The sequence below is a fragment of the Ornithorhynchus anatinus genome, chromosome 15 (genome assembly GCF_004115215.2).
Source record: "Ornithorhynchus anatinus isolate Pmale09 chromosome 15, mOrnAna1.pri.v4, whole genome shotgun sequence".
Classification (NCBI taxonomy): Eukaryota; Metazoa; Chordata; class Mammalia; order Monotremata; family Ornithorhynchidae; genus Ornithorhynchus; species Ornithorhynchus anatinus.
In genome coordinates this window covers 4,674,553-4,695,476 of record NC_041742.1, presented here as the reverse complement: position 1 = coordinate 4,695,476, position 20,924 = coordinate 4,674,553, and the positions used below count along the sequence as shown (strand labels likewise).

Here is a 20,924-nt window from a genome sequence, read left to right as displayed (position 1 = left end):
CACATCTTTTCAAAGTGCTTTAAAAAACAATTATACGCATACACTGGGATACTATCCCAAAGTACATATAACAGTCTGAAATCCTGAATTGCACAAGTCAAATGATTCTTGGGTATGAGACTAAACAGCATTAGAGAATGAACCAGCGGACTGGCTGGTGAGGATACACTTTTTAAAAAACAACAAAAAACAAGAGAGACCAAGAATAAGGAAAAAGTGGAAGACAGATGAAACTCAGATTAGCTGAGGTATATATACCCATGTGTAAGCAGCTGTTATTATTTACTTAAGTATCTCATTTATAGACCCAGTAGCCGGCAGAGTTGCAACAAGGGGGTGTCAAGGGTTATCAGTGAAGAATAAAAAAGTACCTCTTCCCATTTCTTGAAGGGGGAGAGGGGGCATACCCAGACAGTGGGGCCCAGGTCCTTGCTGCTATCAGCAGCACTCACTCTGTACTAGAAAAAGCCATTAGGAGGGAAGGACACGGGGCAAAAGGAGATGGGCAAGCAGGAAGGAATGGGAGCAAGAAACCACTAATATCGACATACAAATAACACTCCACATGGGGGAGTGCACCATGATGACATTTTTAAAAAATGAGTGTGGAGACTGTAAGCTCTTTGTGGGCAGGGAATGTGTCTGTTTATTGTAATAGTGTACTCTCCCAAGCACTGAGTAAAGTGCTTTGCACACAGTCAGCGCTCAGCAAATAAAATTGAATCAATCAGTGACAGGAGTCATACCACAAGGGCTAAAATACCTAGACCTGATCCTGTTTCTGTCCTGTTAGCCAACTAAAGCCCCAAGTGCTAGGCACCTGGGGATTTCACTTGTAAGCGGTGATGTTTTCAGAGAAGAATATTTAAGTTACAGAATGCAGTTCCAACAACTAGAAAGGACTGTGACTTGAAAAGATCATGGAGATCCACACTTCAGGCTCTGAGGTTCTCATGAAATTCTCAAAATCTCTAATACTGGTTCATTTTAAGTAAAGCTATGTACAATTCCAGATAAAACTGTCTAAACAAGTTAAAATACAATTTGGTTTTCAAATTTATTAAGAAAATGGCCTCTCCAAACCTTGAGCTAACTCGTAGAAGCAATTCTTCCAAACACAGAACATGAGAGGTTCATATGGATTTTTAAAAAATAATCTTATTTGCAGTTTAAGAACTAGCCCTTTGAAAGAAGATTAGTTTGTAGCATTCTAAAATAGGACTTTCTCCATCAAGATGACTTAAAAATGAGCATTCCCATCCTGACACATTTTTAGCTTATATATGCTTTACAGCTGTCTCAGGAACAGCTATAAATTGTACCACTTTTACTCTTAGGCATCTGTTTGGAATACAAGCAGGAGGTTATTTGTAAGAAGCAGGTGTTTCCTTGCTACTAAAATCATTTAGCCTAAGCAATTTCTGATTTAATAGATTAGTGCACTTCATCAAATACTGACATTTAGGTTTACTACCTATTATTTGTTTGATGTTCAAGGATCTCAATGGCAGGGAACAGCCACTGTTGATCAATAAAAGCTATTAGATCATTTGAGTGTGCTTAAAGGAACAGACTGCACCTGATGCTTGTCCGCCTCCAATACCTGAAACAAGCGATAGGTTTTTAACATTTTACAGCCCAATCAAGACTGGGCTTTATGGGCATACAGCAATAATGTTATTCAGATGGTGGCTTTTCTCCTCTTTAAAAGATTTTCCCAGCACAGTTTATTCCAAGAATCCTGCACGAGAATGCCTAAATATCTTGGCATTTGAGAATTCATGGCAAAATTGAGCAGTTTTTTAAAATCTCTTTCTGCACTCATGAAAAAACATCCTCTGAGGGGTGGGAGAAGGTAAATCTCTATTGCCTGAGCTCACACCAGATCTTAGTGAACCAAATGAAGCTGCCATTTCATATATCTGACCACAAAATTAGCTGGAAACATTGTAATAGACCGAAGAACTGTCTTTCAATAGGCCAGATTTTAATTAAATATTAAGTATTACTAAGTATTATGCATAGAAGCAGCATGGCTTAGTGGATAGAGCATGAGCTTGGGAATACGAAGGACCTGGGTTCTAATTCCCACTCTGCCACTTGTCTTCTGCCGTGTGAGCTGGAGCTAGTCACTTAGCTTCTCTGTGTCTCAGTTACCTAATCTGTAAAATGGGAATTAAAACTGTGAGCCCCTTGTGGGACAAGGACTGTGTCCAACCTGATTACCTTGTACCTACCCCAGTGCTTACAACAGTGACTGGCACATAGTAAACGCTTAACCAATTCCATAAAAAAGTAGAGAAAAAAAAAGTTTGAAGTCCAACTCCACATAGCTTACAGGTTACTTCTCATTTTTAACATGTTACTTAGACTTTTAGTTTGATGGGTTTGCTTCAAGTAGGTCACCGAGTACTTCCATAGATGGCTTACATTAGTAAATGAATTAAATGGAGAATTTTTTTAATACAAAGAAAAGGCGTGACTGATATTTCAGCACCTACCATTAGAAATAATTAGAAAGTTTTTTCTTGTCCTCCAAAGACAGTTTGAAAATCATCCACCTCCCAATTAATGAATGCTATTACAACTACTATAAATTTGTTCTTCACTCATACAGTACATGAAAATAACTTTAATAATTATTCCCATAAAATATATTACCTTTTCTTCATAAGCATGATCTAAATGGAGTTTTTCCTGTTGGAATTTGTTTTCTTGATCCTAGGAATTAAAAGTTTGTTTAAAAATTATTTTTGCAATTAAGTTTACAACTGCTAAAGTTATAGTTCATGCCAATGAACAAAAACACAAAACTCAGCAGTGAGAGCATGCACCAGTTGAGACTGTTCACTATTTAGGGATAGGTTATACCCTAGAGCTTCCGAGATTTGTTGAAGTGTCCCAGGAGTGGGAGGCTGGGATGATTGGGTGATTCCTTCCAGGGCTCTGTCTGTTCTAAATGGGGTTTGGGAGAGTAGGTGTGGGGTGTGCGTGTGTATGTTGGGATGGGACAAGCCACAGCACCCACTCTCATTTAACTTCTTTTACTGTTGACAGTTTGAACTAACACATTTTAGCTTGTTTTTCTTGGTGATTGGTTTACACTCTAATTTAAGATTGTATTCTTACTGTTAGAGTTTCTCTCCATTGAGCTTGACTATAATCACTCCAGTGTTACCTTCAGAGCTTTGAACATTTAAAGCACCTAATGAATAATTATAATAGTGATCCTGGAGCAGTGCAGTTCCTAGAACTGTGGGTTCAAATGAGGAGCAAGAAAGGGCTTTATCTTATGCAAAGCTCTTATGCAATGCTGTATTTATGCAGTACCTTCCTTTTTTGACCACTCAGTTTTTTCATTTATGTCTTTTTTGTAGGCTAAAAATAATATCATTATCCCTTCTCACTGTATAATTGGGGAAATGGAGACACAGAAAAACCTCAATGGCTTGTGCAAAATCCTATTTGGGAAAAAGAATGGACTAGAATCCACACCCAAGGCTCTCTACCTAGTCCCAACACACTTAGAAAATATATTAAATCTTTCAGACCTAGATTTCCAATTAAAAGGAATAAATTATTCAATGATAACAAATAATTCAGTGTTTCTCAGTGATCGATGCATTCGCCATAGACTACACTGGCATCTCAGGGGTCCTAACTCAATCCTTCCTATCTGAAAGATGACTGGCAAGGAGAAGGAACAACTAAAATATTCTGAACAAAGGGAGCATATTTCTGAGAGGGGGGCAGGGATCTTCCTAACACATAAGAGGAGAAAAACAATACCCTAAAACAAAGATAAAATAATTAATTTCTAAAATTAATTAATAGTTTGAAAAGCACAAGAGCTTAATTTAAAATTCAATTTCATCCTGCCCTAATTAATTAATTCATAATGCTATACAAGTTCAATTTGGTGATCTAAAAAGGGTAAGCAATATAGAGATTGGTTTTGGGGGTTTTTTGTTTTTGTTTTTCTAACAGTCTGAACCAAGTAATCAGACTATCCAATTTTGCAATTGAGCAACCGGCTACTCATACTTCCAAGAACTTTAAAGAAAACTAAAATTTTCGAAGGTGACATTAAAAAGAAAATACACTTAACATCTTTCCTCTGTGTAAAAATTCAGAGCTCACCCTCAGCTGCTGCTTTCTTTGATGTTCGGAATCTTGTAACTGTTGTTTTAATTGAGACACACTCTGTTCTAATTCATCAATCAAATCAGTTGCCTGGGGGAGTTAATAGAAAACAGAAGGTTGGTCTTGTAGTCTCCATTATAAAGTTCTGGCAGAAATAAGTTAACCTTTCTTTTCCAAAGTTGAATCCAAAAATGAAATTATGCTTCATTTTGAAGAAAAACACATTTTTAGGACAGTCATACAATTTTTGAAGGCACATCCAACCGTGTATCCCTGAAAATCAAATTGAACTATGCATATTACTGCTTTGGCATAGATTAAAACCACAGTGGAAAAATAGCTGCAAATTTCCAGTAGACTTCAAAAAATTTTTCAAAAGAAATGAGGGAGTAGCCACTAGAAAGTTGTCACTAATGAAATATCACATGTGCAACACTGAAGATGTTAATGCAAAACATTTTTCAACTCTAGGCTCTCGATATGCAATACATACGTAGCTTACTCTGATAACAGAACAGATACCAATGAACAAAACTGGCTGTCAGGCCCAACTGTAGGAAGCCCACTAGAAATGGGCAAGGCACCAACTAGACTACCGGAAGAGGGTGCGAACATGGGGGCAGTCTCCTCTGCCACTTTCAGGTCAGTGGCCCCCCCATTTGGAGTTCCACAGATCAGACCTACTAGCCCAGGATTCCTTCAATATCCCTGCTGAGGGATATCCCCTGGGCAAGAATGAGGAGAGCAATGAATTGGTGGAGGGAAAATATTGGCAGGATGAATTTGGCTCGTGGCTACTCCATATGCAAACTGCTATCGCAGACTAGAGGTGCCACCGTGTCCTGGACGGGCAGTGGTTTCCCCTCGGCAACCCGAGACAGGCCGCTTCACCTACTTCCCTTAGCTACAGGGACTGCCTCAACAAGGAGTATCACACAAGTCTGAACTGCACCAGGGATTTCTGGGCTTAAGAGGAACATTTTATAATGCATACTCAAGGAGAAAGGGTATTTCTTCTGTCTAATGCCTCACACCATCATCATAATGGTCATGATAATCATCAATATTAGGGAAAAACACCCCCGAACTCCTAGTAAGAAAAGAATCCAGCCATACCAATATTCATTCATACTGATGATGAATAAATATAAAGTAGTATAACCAAAGTGTTTCTTCATTGAGTACCTGAATAATAAAGTCAGACAATTCAAAAATTAAAGTAAGCAATATGACCTTCATCTTGAATGACTAGTCTTGCTTTTTATATGCCTAAGTGTTTTAACCAATGAAGCGCATCCATTTTTTACACTGAACAATTTCAGGCCCACAAGCCCCTCATACCTTTGCAGCACTCAGCACCTGATCCTGCCTCAGAAGCTGCATATCTGCATCGTATCTGCTTTGGAGTAGCTTAATATTCTTCTCGTAATCTTGTATGATGTGATCCCGCTCCTTATGAAGAGAGTTGCACCTGCAGATGCAACGATGGAAGGGAATGATGGAATGCTTCTTAAAAGTTGCCTGGTCTTTGGCAAATGACCCAAATCCTAACATTACTGGTTTTGTCCTTTTTAACTATTCATAGTTGATTCTGTGTCAAGCATGGCATTAAGCACTGCAGTAAATACAAGATAATCCGATCAAACATAGTCGCTGTCCCAGAAAGGACTCACAGTCTAAGAGGGACAGAAAGGAATTATCTTTTTTTAAAATTTTTTTCCCCCATTTCACAGATAAGGAAATGGAGGTTAAGTGACTTGCCCAAGGTCACATAGCAGGCCAGTGGCAGGGCTGGGATTAGATCCTGGGTCTCCTGACTTCCAGTCTTGTGCCCCTTCTGCAAGACTGCACTGCTTCCTCTTTCACACACTGCCTCATACAGCAAATAACATGTGCCGGTACCTTTGAAAATTTGGATCGATTATTTTTACATCTCATATTTAGTGATCACTTTATGTGGATAAGAAGAAACAGTAGCCTGATGGCACGGCCAAGTGTTTGGGTGTGGGGCCTACAATAGTCCATTCATTACCTCGCCTTTACTTCTTGCAGTTCACTGCATGTCACCTGGTAGCTCTTCTCCAGCTCTGTCTTTTCCAGGCACAATTTCTGCCTCTGCGAATTACTGTTTTCTGCCTCTCCCGTCAGTTGCTGGACCCGAGCCTCTAGATCTTTGACCACCTGGTTCTAAAAGAACAGGTCATGGTTGAGAAAGCCCCAAAATAAAATGAACAAACCTCCCTTGTTATTATTCAACAGCCTAAAGCAACTGGGGTTCTTAGGTGGCCCCAGACACAGAAGTTCTGAAAGGAAACTTGTCATCAATCATGATAGTAAATTACACTCAACCTTCAAAATAAGCATTTTTTGAAGAGATTTAGGAATGAATGACCCATTCCTCAAAACGGTAACAACGATCAAATACTGCTGCAAAAGGAATAAAGCAAGTGTAGTCCAAAACACTTATAAAAAAGATAACTCTTCTTGAGTGATTGCTTATTCATTAGAGATAGACTCGAGAGGTCAATGACATAGTTTGCTCTTTCACTCTGCAGATTAGGGGAAAAAAAACCTTTAGCAGGGCTAGGAGATTTTTCTAAGGATTAAAGAGAGAGGGCAGGAGAATTTTGTCTTCCCACCAGTCACCCCGCTTCACTGTGCGCCCACTCAGTCGAGAATAAAGAGGGTGGCTGGACCGCTCTCAGGAGCTCAGACAGGAAAAATTAACTCAATATACAGAATAGATTAAGCCTGGATTTTTGGTTTTCTTCCAATAATTTTTTAAATGAGGTAAATCCCACAAAAACTTGCATTAAAAGAAAGATTTCTTTCACATTTTCAATACCCATCTTGAATCTATTCCAATTCTGCCACAGTCGACTTTGGCTGACTTAGTGCATTAGTTCAATGAGTCGTCAATATTGATATTTAGAACCGTATTATCTGGGAATTGATTATTTTTCCCCCTGAATGAATTTTCTGTCCCCTGCTTTGTAAAGAGTCTAGTGTTTCCTTGGAGAACCGACACCTCTGGTCAGTTTTTGCATCACTTGTGTGAGTGCCATCCTCCTCATTCCAAAGCAAAAATCTGAATTTTGGATTGCCGCTGGGATCCAATACCCTCAGAGTAGTGAGTTTGTCTCATCATTGCAATTTGCTAACAAGTAACTGAGGCATCAAGGGTTCATTTAATCATTTGTGTCAAATACCGCTAAGGAGCAAATGCTAACAAAGACACCTGCCATAGGGACGTTGTAGCTGAACGTCCTCTCCCTTTAGATGGTAAACTGCTTGAGGGCAGAGAACATGCAACTTGCTCTTATTAAAAGTCTCCCAAAGGCTAAGTACAGGGATCCACAATCTGCAGGCCCTCAATAAATAGCGCTGATTAAATGAATTACAAAAAATAAAAGGCATTGACGCCTCGAAATTCAAGGCCTTTAACTCAAATTTTTAAAACCCAACAATTTCCCCCAAAATTACATATTATTTTTAAAATCTAAAAAACCCTTATCCTAGTTATAAACGATGAATAAGGTAATTCATACCTTAAAATACGTCTACAGAAAACTCAATTGTTATTCTCCTCATTATTTAAGAAAATTTTATTCTTTAACAGATCAGCTCCACTAGTGATGTAAACCTCTGTATGCTGACTTCACATCTTGTCTCACTCCCAAGCTCTTTTTTTCCCCAAAAACCTGGATACCAATTGGACTGTGAGCATACATGCGACCTCCATGGTGAGAACAGGGAGATTGCTCCTATGGTAATGGCATTAATGGGGCAGAGCTAATAGCTTCATCACAGCTTTTTTGGTCCGGGCGTTCAATAATGGCTCTTCTCTTTGCACCCTGCTTGCAAATAGAGGAAGGTGATGCCTATGAAGCTGCCACATTTCTGATCTTCCTGGGCCACTGTGGGCTAGGTGTGAGCAGGGGGCAGGTGTTGGGTGGGAGTGGGGGCTAGGCCGGGGACCCCAAAGGGGGGGGCCACCCACCTCTCCCCCTATTCCTGCACAGTTCCCCAGAAATGGGTCACACGTTAGAATTGCAGTTTCGCTGCAGGGAAGGTGGGGATCGAGAGGGACACATTCTGCACAGGACCAGAGAGGCACTCTCCACGGTTAGCTGAAGATCTGCAACTGCATCAGAGACACCGGTGTGTTTGTGTAGCGGCAGCAGCCACGCGAGTGGCAACTGCCGGCTGGCAGATTCTGATGTGGGGTGGCAGCACTTGAGGTCCATTGGGGTGCGTGCTGCCACAGAGCCTGCAGGATCCAATCCTGCCCTGCTCTCTTCCCGCCACCGACTAGGGGGAAACAAGCAAGTGGGCAAATAACTCCTCTCTGTAAGGTTTCAGGGGTGGGGAGTCACTGTTGTCTGGTTCTCCACTTATGCCCAGCTCTGGAGAGGAGCAGAGCGGGGCCAGTGGAGGAGGCAGTGCTTCTCTTTTGGTACCTACCTACTGCTTCCTCTTCCACCCCTCTCTCCCCATTTCCCTTCTGTATATCATGTTTCCTTCTCCTGTCCCCTGCTCTCTTCCTCCCTCCTTTCAGTTCTTCTTCAATGCAGCTGGGCCTAGCGGACAGTGCTTATTACAGTACCTGGCACATAGTAAAGCACATAACAAATACCATAATTATTATTGGATCACGGGTCTTGGAGTCAGAAGGACCCAGGTTCTAGCCCGGTGCTGACAACTGTCTGCTGTGTGACCTTAGGCAACTCACTTAACTTCTCTGTGCCTCAGTTACCTCATCTGTAAAATGAATATTAAGACTGTGAGCCCTGTATGGGAAAGGGTCTGCGTTCCCCCTAGTTTGTATCTACCCCAGTGCATACTACAGTCCCTGGCACATAGTGAGCACTTAATTACTACACCAAAAGAGCCCCACCCCCAAGTTCACCCCCAAGCTATAAATGAAAAAATGTCATCCATCAAAGGGAAGAAAACTACTGGGGGACTCTTTCCCTTAGGAAAAAGTAGAAATGCTTTTGGGCAGGTCCTAGAGGAGACCAGACTATAAGCTCATTATAAGCAGGGACCTTGTCTGCTAAATCTGTTGCATTGTACTTTCCCAAGTGTTCAGTACAGTGTTCTGAGCATAGTAAGTACTCAATAATTATGATTGATTGATTGCTACAACAAGATCTGATGAGTGGGCTTTCCTTCTGCTATGTCACTTAAGACCCAGAATGCTAAACACACTAGGGCTCTTGTGGTCTCCAATCTGACGGGCTAACTCAAAGGACAAATGGTAGAAGGTTTAAAAGGAGGAATGAGCAGAGATCAGCACAGAAGAGGGAGTGGTCAGTAATTCTTCCATTTTTGAAACCTCAGAGGGGGCAAATCAACATTATATCAAAGCTTAAAGATTGAGTGGAAGAAACCCGTTATTAAATAATTTGGTTTTTTTCTGTTTTGTAATGTTCATTCTCTTCAAATACCTTAAAGTGATAAATTTAAGGAACCAAAAAAAAAAAAAGTGTTATGGTTTGGACTTTGGAAAAGCAGCCTGAAATACTTAGATATTTTCTAAAACAAGTTACACCAAACCACACATGCTTTCTACTTTCAAGTGACTACAATAGAAAACCAAGAGCAGTGTGACATTCTTCTTCGCACAAATGGCAAGCACAGTTTACTTTTAAGCTGGAGGATTTGTTGTGTATCCAGTGGAGATTTCTATCCTGTTTTTGATAAACAGCAGTTTTCAGGCATCCTGTACCCAGTTGATTGAGCTGGACGATAAGATAGGACGGATATCCCACTTTGCCAGCTGTGGTGAATTTGGCCAGAAAAACAACTACTGAAACAACTTAAAAGTAATGAGAGCCCATTATGGTTTTAACTGCTGTGGCATCACTAAAACTGGCTGCTAAAGGAAGACATCATCTCCAGTGATTGGCTACTAGCCTTTAAAACCCATCAAATGGGTCATTCCTGAATGCGGCTTCAGATCTTTTATTACTTTACTGTTCAGCCCATTTTATTTTTTTACAAAGATTTGTCTTTTGTACTCTAACTGGCGAGTTGTTTTTATCAGTAAACACAAGTCAAATCCTTTGCATCTAAAAGCTTCAGACTGCTCAATCACAACCAACTCACTGTTCTTTAAGCCTTGAAAAAAAACACTTGGGGAAAATGGGGAGATTAGGAAATGCATAATTCGTGATTAATTTCCTTCTTTTCTATATTGGAACAGAGTGGAAAATACACATATACTAGCACATACATATATATAGATAGATGCACATATATATATATGTATATACATATATATATATGTGCGTGTGTGTATTGCATCAATTGTATTTTTCTCTGTAACAAATGTCAAACAAGCAGATATAGTTTAAAGCAGGATATGGTGTTCTAGCACCTGTCATTTTGATGTACCTAGTGTTAACAAGTGGCCTAACATCAGGAGTGAAATTAGAATTTGACCCTCCCCAGAAAGAGGGCAAGGACCATTCTGAAAAAACTGGGCATTGTGCAGGTGGAGCAGAGGAGGGCGATGAGAAGCAAGGCTAATACTGGTGCAGTGGAGGGCAAGTCCACAGGCCTTTTGGGCCACTACAAGCCGGCACCCTGCTGGCTCAGAATGCTGGAAAAGCAGAGGTTTTGGACCAGCTTTCTCCCTGTCCCCTCCTCAAAGTAGCCTCCCTATCCCACTTGGAGCCTGGCTGACTTGCCACATGAGCCGGCGGTGCTGCTGGTGGCCTATTGGACACCCGGCAAACTGCTGCCTGGCCGTGGGTCAGGGCCAAGCCTGCACCTTGGCAAATATGCCAGGGAGGAGCAGCCTAGCTTCTGCGCCCCTATGGAACTACCAGTCTAGGCGGCTTGACTTGGCATTAAAAAAAACATAAAAATTAAACATCAGCTCTGAAACCATTCCAACCAGAACCAGTGAACTGGGACTTACTTTTTTACCAGTGCCCCATTCCAGAATGTCCTGCCTTACTTCCACATTGCCACAATCACTCTCTAATCGAGTCCCAACTAATTCTACAAAAGGCACCAACCACCTTTAATTCAGGCTTTTTGCAAGTTTTTTTCCCCCCATGTGACTCATTTCTCAGACATCCAGGTTCAGGTTCTCTCAACAAGGCAACCTCTATGAATCCAAGGTCTGTGCAGGCAGGGATTAGGTCTACCAACTTTCTTGTATCGTAGCAGCATGGGCAATGGACAGAGCACGGGCCTTGGAGTCAGAAGGTCATGGGTTCTAATTCCAGCTCTGCCACCTGGTGCTGTGTGACCCTGGGTGACTCACTCCACTTTCCTGCGCTTCAGTTTCCTCATCTGTAAAATGGGGGTTGAGACTGCGAGCCCCACATGGGACAAGGACTGTGTCCAACCCTCTTTGCTTGTCCAACCCAGTGCTTAGTTCAGTGCCTGGAACATAGTAAGCGCTTAACTAATGGCACAATTATTATTAGTCTCCCAGGCGCTTAGTACAGTGCTCCACATACAGTACATATCACCGTGCTCAGTAGATACACCGTGGATCGAATGAAAGCATCCAAGCATTGAAATAAAAGCAAAACACAAACGATGCAGCCTCCAAGCCACAACTGCTTTTTATCACTGAAAACCTTACAGAGTAAACACCAGAAAAATCATTCCTTTGCTAAGCCCAGCTGGACCAAAATGATGAGACTGGCTAGAAAAAGTGAAAAGGAGGATCATCACGATGCTTTGAGCACTTGTGCCAAGCAGTGAGAGTCTGAATATTTTCCATGTCTAATATTCAATTGTTTCTGTGGCTGTTTTGCTATTCCCCCTCCACCTCCCATAGATTGCCCAGTCCTTGTGGGCAGGAACTCTCCTTTATTCAGCTTGCTATGGACACGGGATTTCCAAGCTCCAGTGCTAAGTGGACTGTGGGCCCTCAGGAAATGTTAGTGATGGTTTTCATGCCCTGATCATTTTGAATTCAAAGGTCACACTTTTGTGTGGTTTGAGAGAGAAGACATACAGAAATCTACCTTTCTATTCATTTAGCATTGCAAACTTGTCTAAAGAAGAAGAAATTTATGGTTGGACCTATCACCTAAATTTGTCAGGAATATAATTTGAAGGCGGCCAGGAACAAAATCAGAATTTAAAATTGCAACTTCTTAGGCAAAGCGGCAACAGATGTTGCTTCATTGTTGAAAACCCAGCAGGAGAGAATTGACTGCATGACCTCTAGAGGTTCTTTTCAGCCCTTTGTTTCTATGATTAGTCCTGAGTTAATGGCACTGATGAAATATAAGGAAGTTAACCACAGGTACTGTCACTTTTTCAATTTTAAAATATAAATATGCTCTATTATGCCAATAATCCCAGAAAACTGTTCGTACAAGAAACTCTGGGATGCTAAACAAGGAATAATGAAAGGAAAATCTCAAATAAGCACCAACACTGAGCTCAAGAGGAAGACTCATACAATTTTAACCACTTCCCTGTCTTGCCAGTAATTAATGTTTTATCAAAGTTTTGCTTATTCACATTTTATCTACCCAGACAATATAATTAGCTTGATCTCTGAAATGTTTAGTCAACTTGGTAGCTAAGATACACAGAGTAGACACAAAAGCAAAAGTTTCAATGTCAGGTTTTGATTGTGTGGAATTAATGCAACATTTGTTAGTCTTAGATCAGGGATTCCCAAGTGTGGGCATGGTAGCCATATGTGGCTCCCTGATCATTTCAGTATTGCCGATAACATAATCACAATAACAAATGTTCACAATGAAAAGTCATTTTGTCTTACATTTAGCTAAACTCATATCGGCCTAAACGCCATCAACTTAACACCATCTTTATTTATTAATGATAGAATGGCACCACCACCATATGTTGCCCTATACCTCTGCTCTCTAACCTCACACTGGACTTTCTTGTTACTGATTTCTATGTGACTCAAAGGAACAGACTAAGAAAATACCTCCTTAGATGGGAGAAGGACAGAAGGCATTCATATCTTAGGAACACATCATGACATCGAAGAGCTCACAGCAAGCACATATATGAACACAAACTATGTCTTTTGTTAATAAATCCAACGCCTACAGTTAATACCTGGCGAGGGAAATTACTTAAGTTGATGGCAAGTTAAAAATCTATAGCACACAACTGCACAAACATGGTAAAAACAAAACCCAAAGATTTACTAGAAACACTTTGGTTGCAAATAATCTGGGTAGGATAATCACTTTCAATGACTTATGAATACTGTTATACCATAGTCATATAAACTTTAAATACATGGCTATTCCCCAAACCGGCTGTTTAAAAAGGGGGAAATCCTGGTCTATAAGAAAGCACCAAAGTCAAATCATTTTCTTGCTCATGATAAACGACACTCCCGACCAAGCAAGACTCAAGGAAGAAAGAAATGTCTGAGATAAGAGCAAAAAAGGAGAAACTAATTTTCAACGACAGTCTAGCCTTTCATCTTAAGCCATGCCTTGAACTCTACCTTGTTTAATTATTAAATCAGGAGCCGCTCAGCAAGATCTGTCTGGTTTTGATGGTTTTTAAATTCAATCCTGCTGACAGGCTGTGTCCATTTTTCTCTATATTTACTGTTACCTATGACAAGCTCTGAATGCTAATTTTTCAATTCAACATTCATTAATGATGGAATAAAGTTTCTTTGGCAGTGCCCTTTAGGTCATTAAAATGCACTCCCTCTATAGCTCATAATGATGGATAATACAAGTTCTTGTAAACTGACTTGTTGATTTCTAACCCTTAAGTACTTTACACAACACAGTGAGTGCGGTGAACACAGTATACAATCAACAGTGACATTTTCTATCTATTGCTTTATGTTGTACTCTGGATTTTACAAATGCGAATGAACTTAACTGCAACTTCCCTCTGAAAGTCTGAAAAGTTGAAGCAGTGTGGCCTAGTGGATGGGCCTGAGAGTCAGAAGAAGCTGGATTCTAATTCCAGCTCTACCACTTGTCTGCTGTGGGACCTTGGGCAAGTCACTTAACTACCCTAAGCCTCAGTCACCTCACTTGTAAAATAGGGATTAAGACTATAAATCCCATGTGGGACATAGATTGTGTCCAATTTGATGATCTTCTAACTGCCCCAACATTTAGTACAGTGTCTGGCACATGGTAAGTGCTTAACAAATATTATTTTTAAAAAATGTTTATGCCTCTGGTTTTCATGTGCTATTTGAGATGATCCCCTTTCCTCCATCCATCTTTCTTCGGGAATAGTCTTCTTGATTAATGTTCAACTCCTCAAATATTCTACTCAGTCTGCAAAATTCAATCTGAAAACCTAAAACCTACAGGCTTTAGCAGGGTCTTTCTCTCTTCAACCATGTATTCCTCTCAGCACTTGTTTTCACCTCAACTCCTCCTAATTAGCCATCCTTTCTTAAAAAATGGTATTTGTTAAGCACTTACTATGTGTCCAGTGCTATACTAAGTGCTGGGGTAGATACAAACTAATTATGGTCGATACAGTCCGGGTCCCACATGGGGTTCACAGCTTTAATCCCTATTTTACAGATGAGGTAACAGACACAGAGAAGTGACTTGCCTAAAATCACACAGCAGACGAGTGGTGGAGCCAGGATTAGAAGCCAGGTGCTCCTGACCCCAGGTCCATGCTCCATGCACTAGGCCATGCTGCTTTTCTAGCATTTAGCAGTTCGCTGTCATGGTCGAAAGGTTCCTTGTGGCAAAAGCCCTACTCTTTGTGTACTTGGATCTTGTATATCCTCACCTCTGCCGGGCCTCAGACCTGATTCCTGGAATGGTCTGGTTCAGCTATAATAATGTCCCTGAGTATCTTTCCCATTGACCCGTTTCGCATCCTTTTTAGGGCAAAGAACAGACAGACATCCTTCCCCCCATCAGGATACCTACTGTCTTTGAACAGGCTGGTGCCAGGGGTTTGTTAAGGAGCTTACAGGTACAGTCTTCCCATTTCCAGTTCACCTATTCAGGAGGTATTACCACATGGAAAATCTGGAGAATATTAGCCCAGAGAGACCTGGTCATCCAGCCACAACATAATAGCTGGCAGAATGGAGAACGGTATCAGGTTCCTTTTATTCTCCCAACAAGAATCACCAAGACATGGAACACTTTATTTCTCCTGCCAATTTCAGAAAAACATTCCAAAGTGGATTTTCAGTTCACAGATGTGATTCCTAAATCTCATGTGAAAATGCACTGTCCCAACTCATTTGATATTAATTGATCCTAATTCAAGTAATTTTTACCTGCAGTTTTACCCTGCCCCCAAAATGAAAAATCACCTCCTGACAATATTTCAAAGAAGCCCATCCACAGGACTAGATCAAAATGGCTACAAAGGAAGTAATAAATGGGTCAAGTAATTTTATGTGAAAGTCTAAGAACTCAGAATTTCTAAGAAGAGAGTCCAAATTTAACTACTGTCAACCAAATCGCTGGCACATCAGATCTGCAGGAAAAATTAGCATTTGAAACTGATTCTTGCCAGGCCTCTCATGTCAACATTTCTCAGGAGACACCAGTTGTTTCCAAGTCCCAATTTCTTATTCCCCTCACAAAAGGAACTACGATGATTATAAGTTCTGCCTCTGAAGACGGCTTCTGTTTTCCTGCCTTTCTCCCCAAACTGAGCTCCTCATTTTGTAAGAGGACGTATTAATTGGTTCCAAAGAATCCATCAAATTCCAGTTAAAAAAAGAGAAGCGGCGTGGCCTAGTGGATAGAGCACAAGACCGAAAGTCAGAATCAATCCATCGGTGGTGTTTATTGAGTGCTTTCTATGTGCAGAGCACTGCACTAAGCGCTTGGGAGAGTGCAATACAACAGAATCAGCAGACTCATTCCCTGTCCATAATCAGCTTTAGGCTAGCGGGGAGACAGCCATTAATATGAATAATTCATATTATATAATATATATAATTCATAATATATTAAAGATACGTACATAAATGCAGTGGGGTTAAGGTGGGGTGAATATCAAAAAGTCATAGATCCAAATGCACAGACAAAGCAGAACTGAGAGGGAGCCGGGGAAAAGAGGACTTAATCTGGGAAGGCTTCTTGGAGGAGATGTGACCTTAATAATGCTATGGTGATGGGAAGAGTGGTGGTCTGGCATATATGGAGGGAGAGGGAGTTCCAGTTAAGGGGGAGGACATGGGAAAGGGGTCAGGAGTGAGACAGACGAGATACGGGCCCAGCGAGTAAGCTAGCACTAGAGGAGTGCAGTGTGGTGGCTGGGCAGGGGTAAGGGGATCATTGAGGTGAAGTAGGATGGGGTGAGCTAATTGAGTGCTTTAAAGCCAAAGGTAAGAAGTTTCTGTTTGATGTGGAGCTGGATGGGCAGCTATTGGAGGCACTTGAAGAGTGGAAAGACATGGACTAAACATTTTTGTAAATAAATGACCAGTGCTGCAGAGTGAAGCATGGACTGGAGCAGGGAGGGGCAGGAGGCCAGAGAGAAGGCAAGTATAATAGTCAAGGCAGGATAGGATAAGTGCTTGGATTAGCTGGTAGCAGGACCTGGGTGCAAATCCTGGCTCTGCCCCTCGTCTGCTGTGTGACCTTGGTCACTTCACTTCTCTGGGCCTCAGTTTCCTCATCTGTAAAACACGCATTAATACTGAGCCCCATGTGGGACATGGACTGTGTTCAACCTGATTAGCTTGTATTTACTCCAGCGCTGAGTACAGTGCCTGGCTCATGAGAAAAACTTAACAAATACCATGGAAAAAAAAAAGGATGCAGCTGGGTCCCAAACATCAGGGAATAAAGCAGCGGAAAGAAAGATTTTAAAAGCTTCTAGAAAAGAAAATGTCAAATTTATACATTGGCAACATGGTCCAGCTGCTTTCTCACTGGACTTTTCTTACTGCTAAATGAGGTGACCATAGGGAATCTAAAGGTGAACCAAAAAAGCTAGCAGACATCTTTATCCCAGAACGAAGGCTCATCCCACTTCATTCCTCCAAATACTCCACTAAGCAAAACTCCAACTCAAAGATCTAGGCAAGTTGAGTAAGTTACCAGAAAGCCTGTTGCACTGTAGAGGCAAGATCAAGATGGGCCTGGAGAAGAAAACTTCACAAATCAAAGATGGGGAATGACTGACAATGTGCCAGATACGGACCAGGGGGCCTTGTATGAACCACAAACTAAACACGAGTGCTACTGACGTTACTTCAGACATGTTACCGACTTGCACATGGAGCACTTGCCAGCAGGGACACATCTTAGGCATCATCATTTTAAAAGGCAGCTTGTTCTCTGATATTTCAAATTCCCTCTAACTCCAAACTCCCACTGTCAGGCCTCAAACTCCTATTGTGTCAGCTCACCTACACTCCTTTCCCTCCAATACTAGCCTCTGTCCCCAAATAGACTTTCACACTCCTAAGGCCCCCTCATTTCCCCCACTCTCCACCTATCCCAAAAATATATTTCCTCTTACTCCTCCGGCAACTCTCCCTTACTTTCACAGGAGGCTCCAGTCCGTCAACACCATTCTCTACAGTGCTCGATGGCCTTTTAAACACACCCCATTTAAACACCCGCCTCCATTCTGATAACTACAACAGAAAAATAGAAAATGAAATGGATTATTAGATGGATGGCCTCCTCCTCATGACTCAAGATGCAACACAAAATTTATTGCCATTGTTCTTGTCTGTCTCCCCAATTAGACTGTAAGCCCATCAAAGGGCAGGGACTGTATCTGTTACCGATTTGTACATTCCAAGCACTTAGTACAGTGCTCTGAACATAGTAAGTGCTCAATAAATACTATTGAATGAACACAAAAGGCTTTCTATTGGTACGGTGTTTTGTAGAGCAAGATGTACCGTTGCAGTTGTCTGTGCCAAGTACTCAGCTTCCATTTTACTGAGGCGCAAATTTGTATCTTCAAGCAAGTCTTGGATATTTTCAGTGTGTCTCTTTTGAAGTTCAATCTTGTCCTTTTCCATTTCTGCCACCACATTGTGAAGCTGCATGCCAAAAAAAAAAAGCTATTAGTTATTTAGTATCTACAGACTGCTCAGTAGTTACATTTAGAACCACAAATTTTCCTCAGATTGCTCAATATAAAAGGTTTGGAGACATAATTGAAAAGCATGCAAGATCAATGTTATTCTAATCAAAGCAATTATACACAAAGGCACAATTGGCTAGGGACTTCCTTAAGGTGATTTTCATTTTTTTATGTTACTTGTTAAGCATTTTACTCTGTGTCAGCCACTGTACTAAGCACTGGGATAGGTAAGAGGTTATCAAGGTTAGACACAGTCCCTGCCCCACATGGGGCTGGCAGTCAATCTCCATTTTACAGATGAGGTAACTGGCACAGAGAAGTGACTTGCCCAAGGTCACATAGCTGACAAGTGGCAAAGCCGAAACTAGAACCCACATTCTTCTGACTCCTGGGTCCATTAGGCCATGCTGCTTCTCATTCAGATTCTAAACATTATATCACATGGTTAAGAATCTTCTCACCCACTTTAAAAGTTCAAAATTCAGTGGCTGCTTAGAAAGAAATTCAAGAAAAGGTCGTGGAGTTGCATTAGCTCATCATTAAGCTCTCACTAAACAATTCTCAAATGGTTCTAAAGTCAGAAAATGAGTGCAGACAGGTTTGCCGTGGATTGAAAGGTTTTCCCCTACTGCTTTACTGCTTTCTGCATTGTCTTCCCACCCTAGAATTGTTAGAGGATCAGAATCAGATTTATTGAGCACTTACTGTGTGCAAAGCACTGTACTAGGTGCTTGGGAGAGTACAACAGAGTTGGAAGGTATGTTCCCTGCCCATAAATATTAGGGAAGGAAAACTAAGGTTATTTGGCCCACAGTCCCATATCACACAGTTAACTGGTAATGTGTCACTGAAAAAGTATCCAGTGGAAATGATGTCACCAACATGACACGCGAAACAGCGCGACCTACTGAAAAGAGCAAGAGCACGAGCTGGGAAGTCAGAGGACCTGGGTTCTAATTCCAGGTCTGCTACTTGTCTGCTGTGTGACCTTAGGAAAGTCACCTAACTTGCTTCAGTTATGTCATCTGTAATAAAGGATTAAGACAGAGTCCCATGTGGGACATGGACTGTGTCCAATCTGATGATTTCGTATGAACCCAGCACTTAGTACAGTCCCTGACATATAATAAATGCTTAAAAGTATTTTTAAAATACCTAAAAGCCACCATCTCCATTGAAGTCAAAGGTTACTTCATAATAATCATTGGTATATTTGTTAAGCAGTTACTTTGTGCCAAGCACTCCACTAAGGAGCCAGGTAGTTACAAAATATTCAGGTTGAGCACACTCCCTGTCCCAAATGGGGATCCCAGTCTAAGTAGGAGGAAGAAGAGGTAATGAATCCCCATTTACAGATGGAGAAATTGAGGCACAAAGTAAATGTCTTGTTCAAGGTCACAAAGTAGGACACAGGCAGAGTCAAGATTAGAACACAAGTCCTATGACTCCCAGAACCATGCTCCTTCCACTAGGCCATGCTGTTTCTCATACTTTTTTCCATTATTTATTATTATTTTTATTACTACATATGTTTCTTCAGCTACTGTGTTTCACTTGGTATTTTGTATTGGTCATCCATTAAATTTGTACCATTATTCAAATAATTAAATTTCAAAATGAAGTTTCTAAATGAAACGTTCTCCAAAATAAGAAATTATGCACAACAACAGAATTAAAACTAGCATGCCTTTAATGTTTTAACTGTTTACTCTAGGTCTTATTCAATGCAAAAGAACTGTATTGTGATTCTTACCTTTTTTTCCCAATCATTATTCAAAGATTCTGTGCTCCGCTCACATAACTTTTTTAATTCTACAATCTGGATTTCTTTAGCTTCTCTAACCATTTGTGAGTCACGGACAAGGGTCTGAACTGTCAAAAAAAAGAAAATTAGGGAACAGTCAAACCACTCCAAGATACCCCTTATTGTAGCCCTGTTTGAGACTTAATGTCTTGTTATTTTATTCATGTTTCAAACCAAGAGCTTGAAGGATAAGATGTAGCAATAAGTACTTTCTGTCCCATGTACTTAAAAAAAAAAATAAAGAGACAGCATTTAAAAAGGGCTGGCACTTGCACACCCAGATCCTATGTGGAGGGGAAAATGAGGATTTTTCTTTATTTTATACTTCTAAATTTTAAGTTCCCCCTAGACTCTAAGCTCCTTGTTGGGAGGGGCTGGGTCCATCAACTCTGCTGTACTGTACTCTCATCTGTATTTAGTACAGTGCTCTGCACACAGTAAGCACTGAAATATCACTGAATGATTTCTTTCCCCAAATTTAAAGCCCTTGAGAACCATCACCATGTTCACAGAACACGCCTCTACAAGATTGTCTCTCCAAGTCTCAGAAAGAGACAGAAAGAGAGAAATAGAAAGAGCACGAAAGCAGGTGCTTTATATACCAGTACAGAGAGATCCTGCACCCCTTATCCGAAGGGAGTCCTATAATAAAGATACCTGGGGTGCTGATGTCCTTTATTAGACTACTACTGGTCTGTGGAGACTCACTGTCTAGACTGGATTACTAGATCACAGGTTGTCTCTCCAACATACACCACCACCTCACCCTTCAAACAAGTCTCCAGGCCCCAGATCCCACTATTGCACTATTCCCAATGATTCCAAGACACTCATACATTAATCCATCGATCGTACTCTTTCAATACTTACCGTGTGTAGAGCACGCATTAACTATCTTACATTAAACATCTGTACCTTCTCAATCGGCAGTAAGACAAACCGTACG

The 20,924-nt window shown here is 41.0% G+C and overlaps 1 protein-coding gene across 9 annotated transcripts in view; it reads right to left on the bottom strand.

The window, feature by feature from the left end:
• CEP112 (centrosomal protein 112) overlaps positions 1 to 20,924 on the bottom strand; it is a 286,688-nt gene that overhangs the window by 198,284 nt on the left and 67,480 nt on the right. For 7 of the 9 annotated variants that reach the window (XM_029080112.1, XM_029080120.1, XM_029080119.1 and 4 more), the window contains 7 exons: positions 19,928 to 20,046; positions 17,987 to 18,130; positions 17,618 to 17,713; positions 6,176 to 6,330; positions 5,485 to 5,614; positions 4,141 to 4,233; positions 2,662 to 2,721 (listed from right to left, as the gene is read on the bottom strand). In XM_029080112.1, coding sequence (XP_028935945.1) covers positions 2,662 to 2,721; positions 4,141 to 4,233; positions 5,485 to 5,614; positions 6,176 to 6,330; positions 17,618 to 17,713; positions 17,987 to 18,130; positions 19,928 to 20,046 — 797 coding nt within the window. The remainder of the gene's footprint in view (positions 1 to 2,661; positions 2,722 to 4,140; positions 4,234 to 5,484; positions 5,615 to 6,175; positions 6,331 to 17,617; positions 17,714 to 17,986; positions 18,131 to 19,927; positions 20,047 to 20,924) is intronic. The other 2 variants (XM_016227512.2, XM_001508767.4) reach the window with 1 other exon arrangement.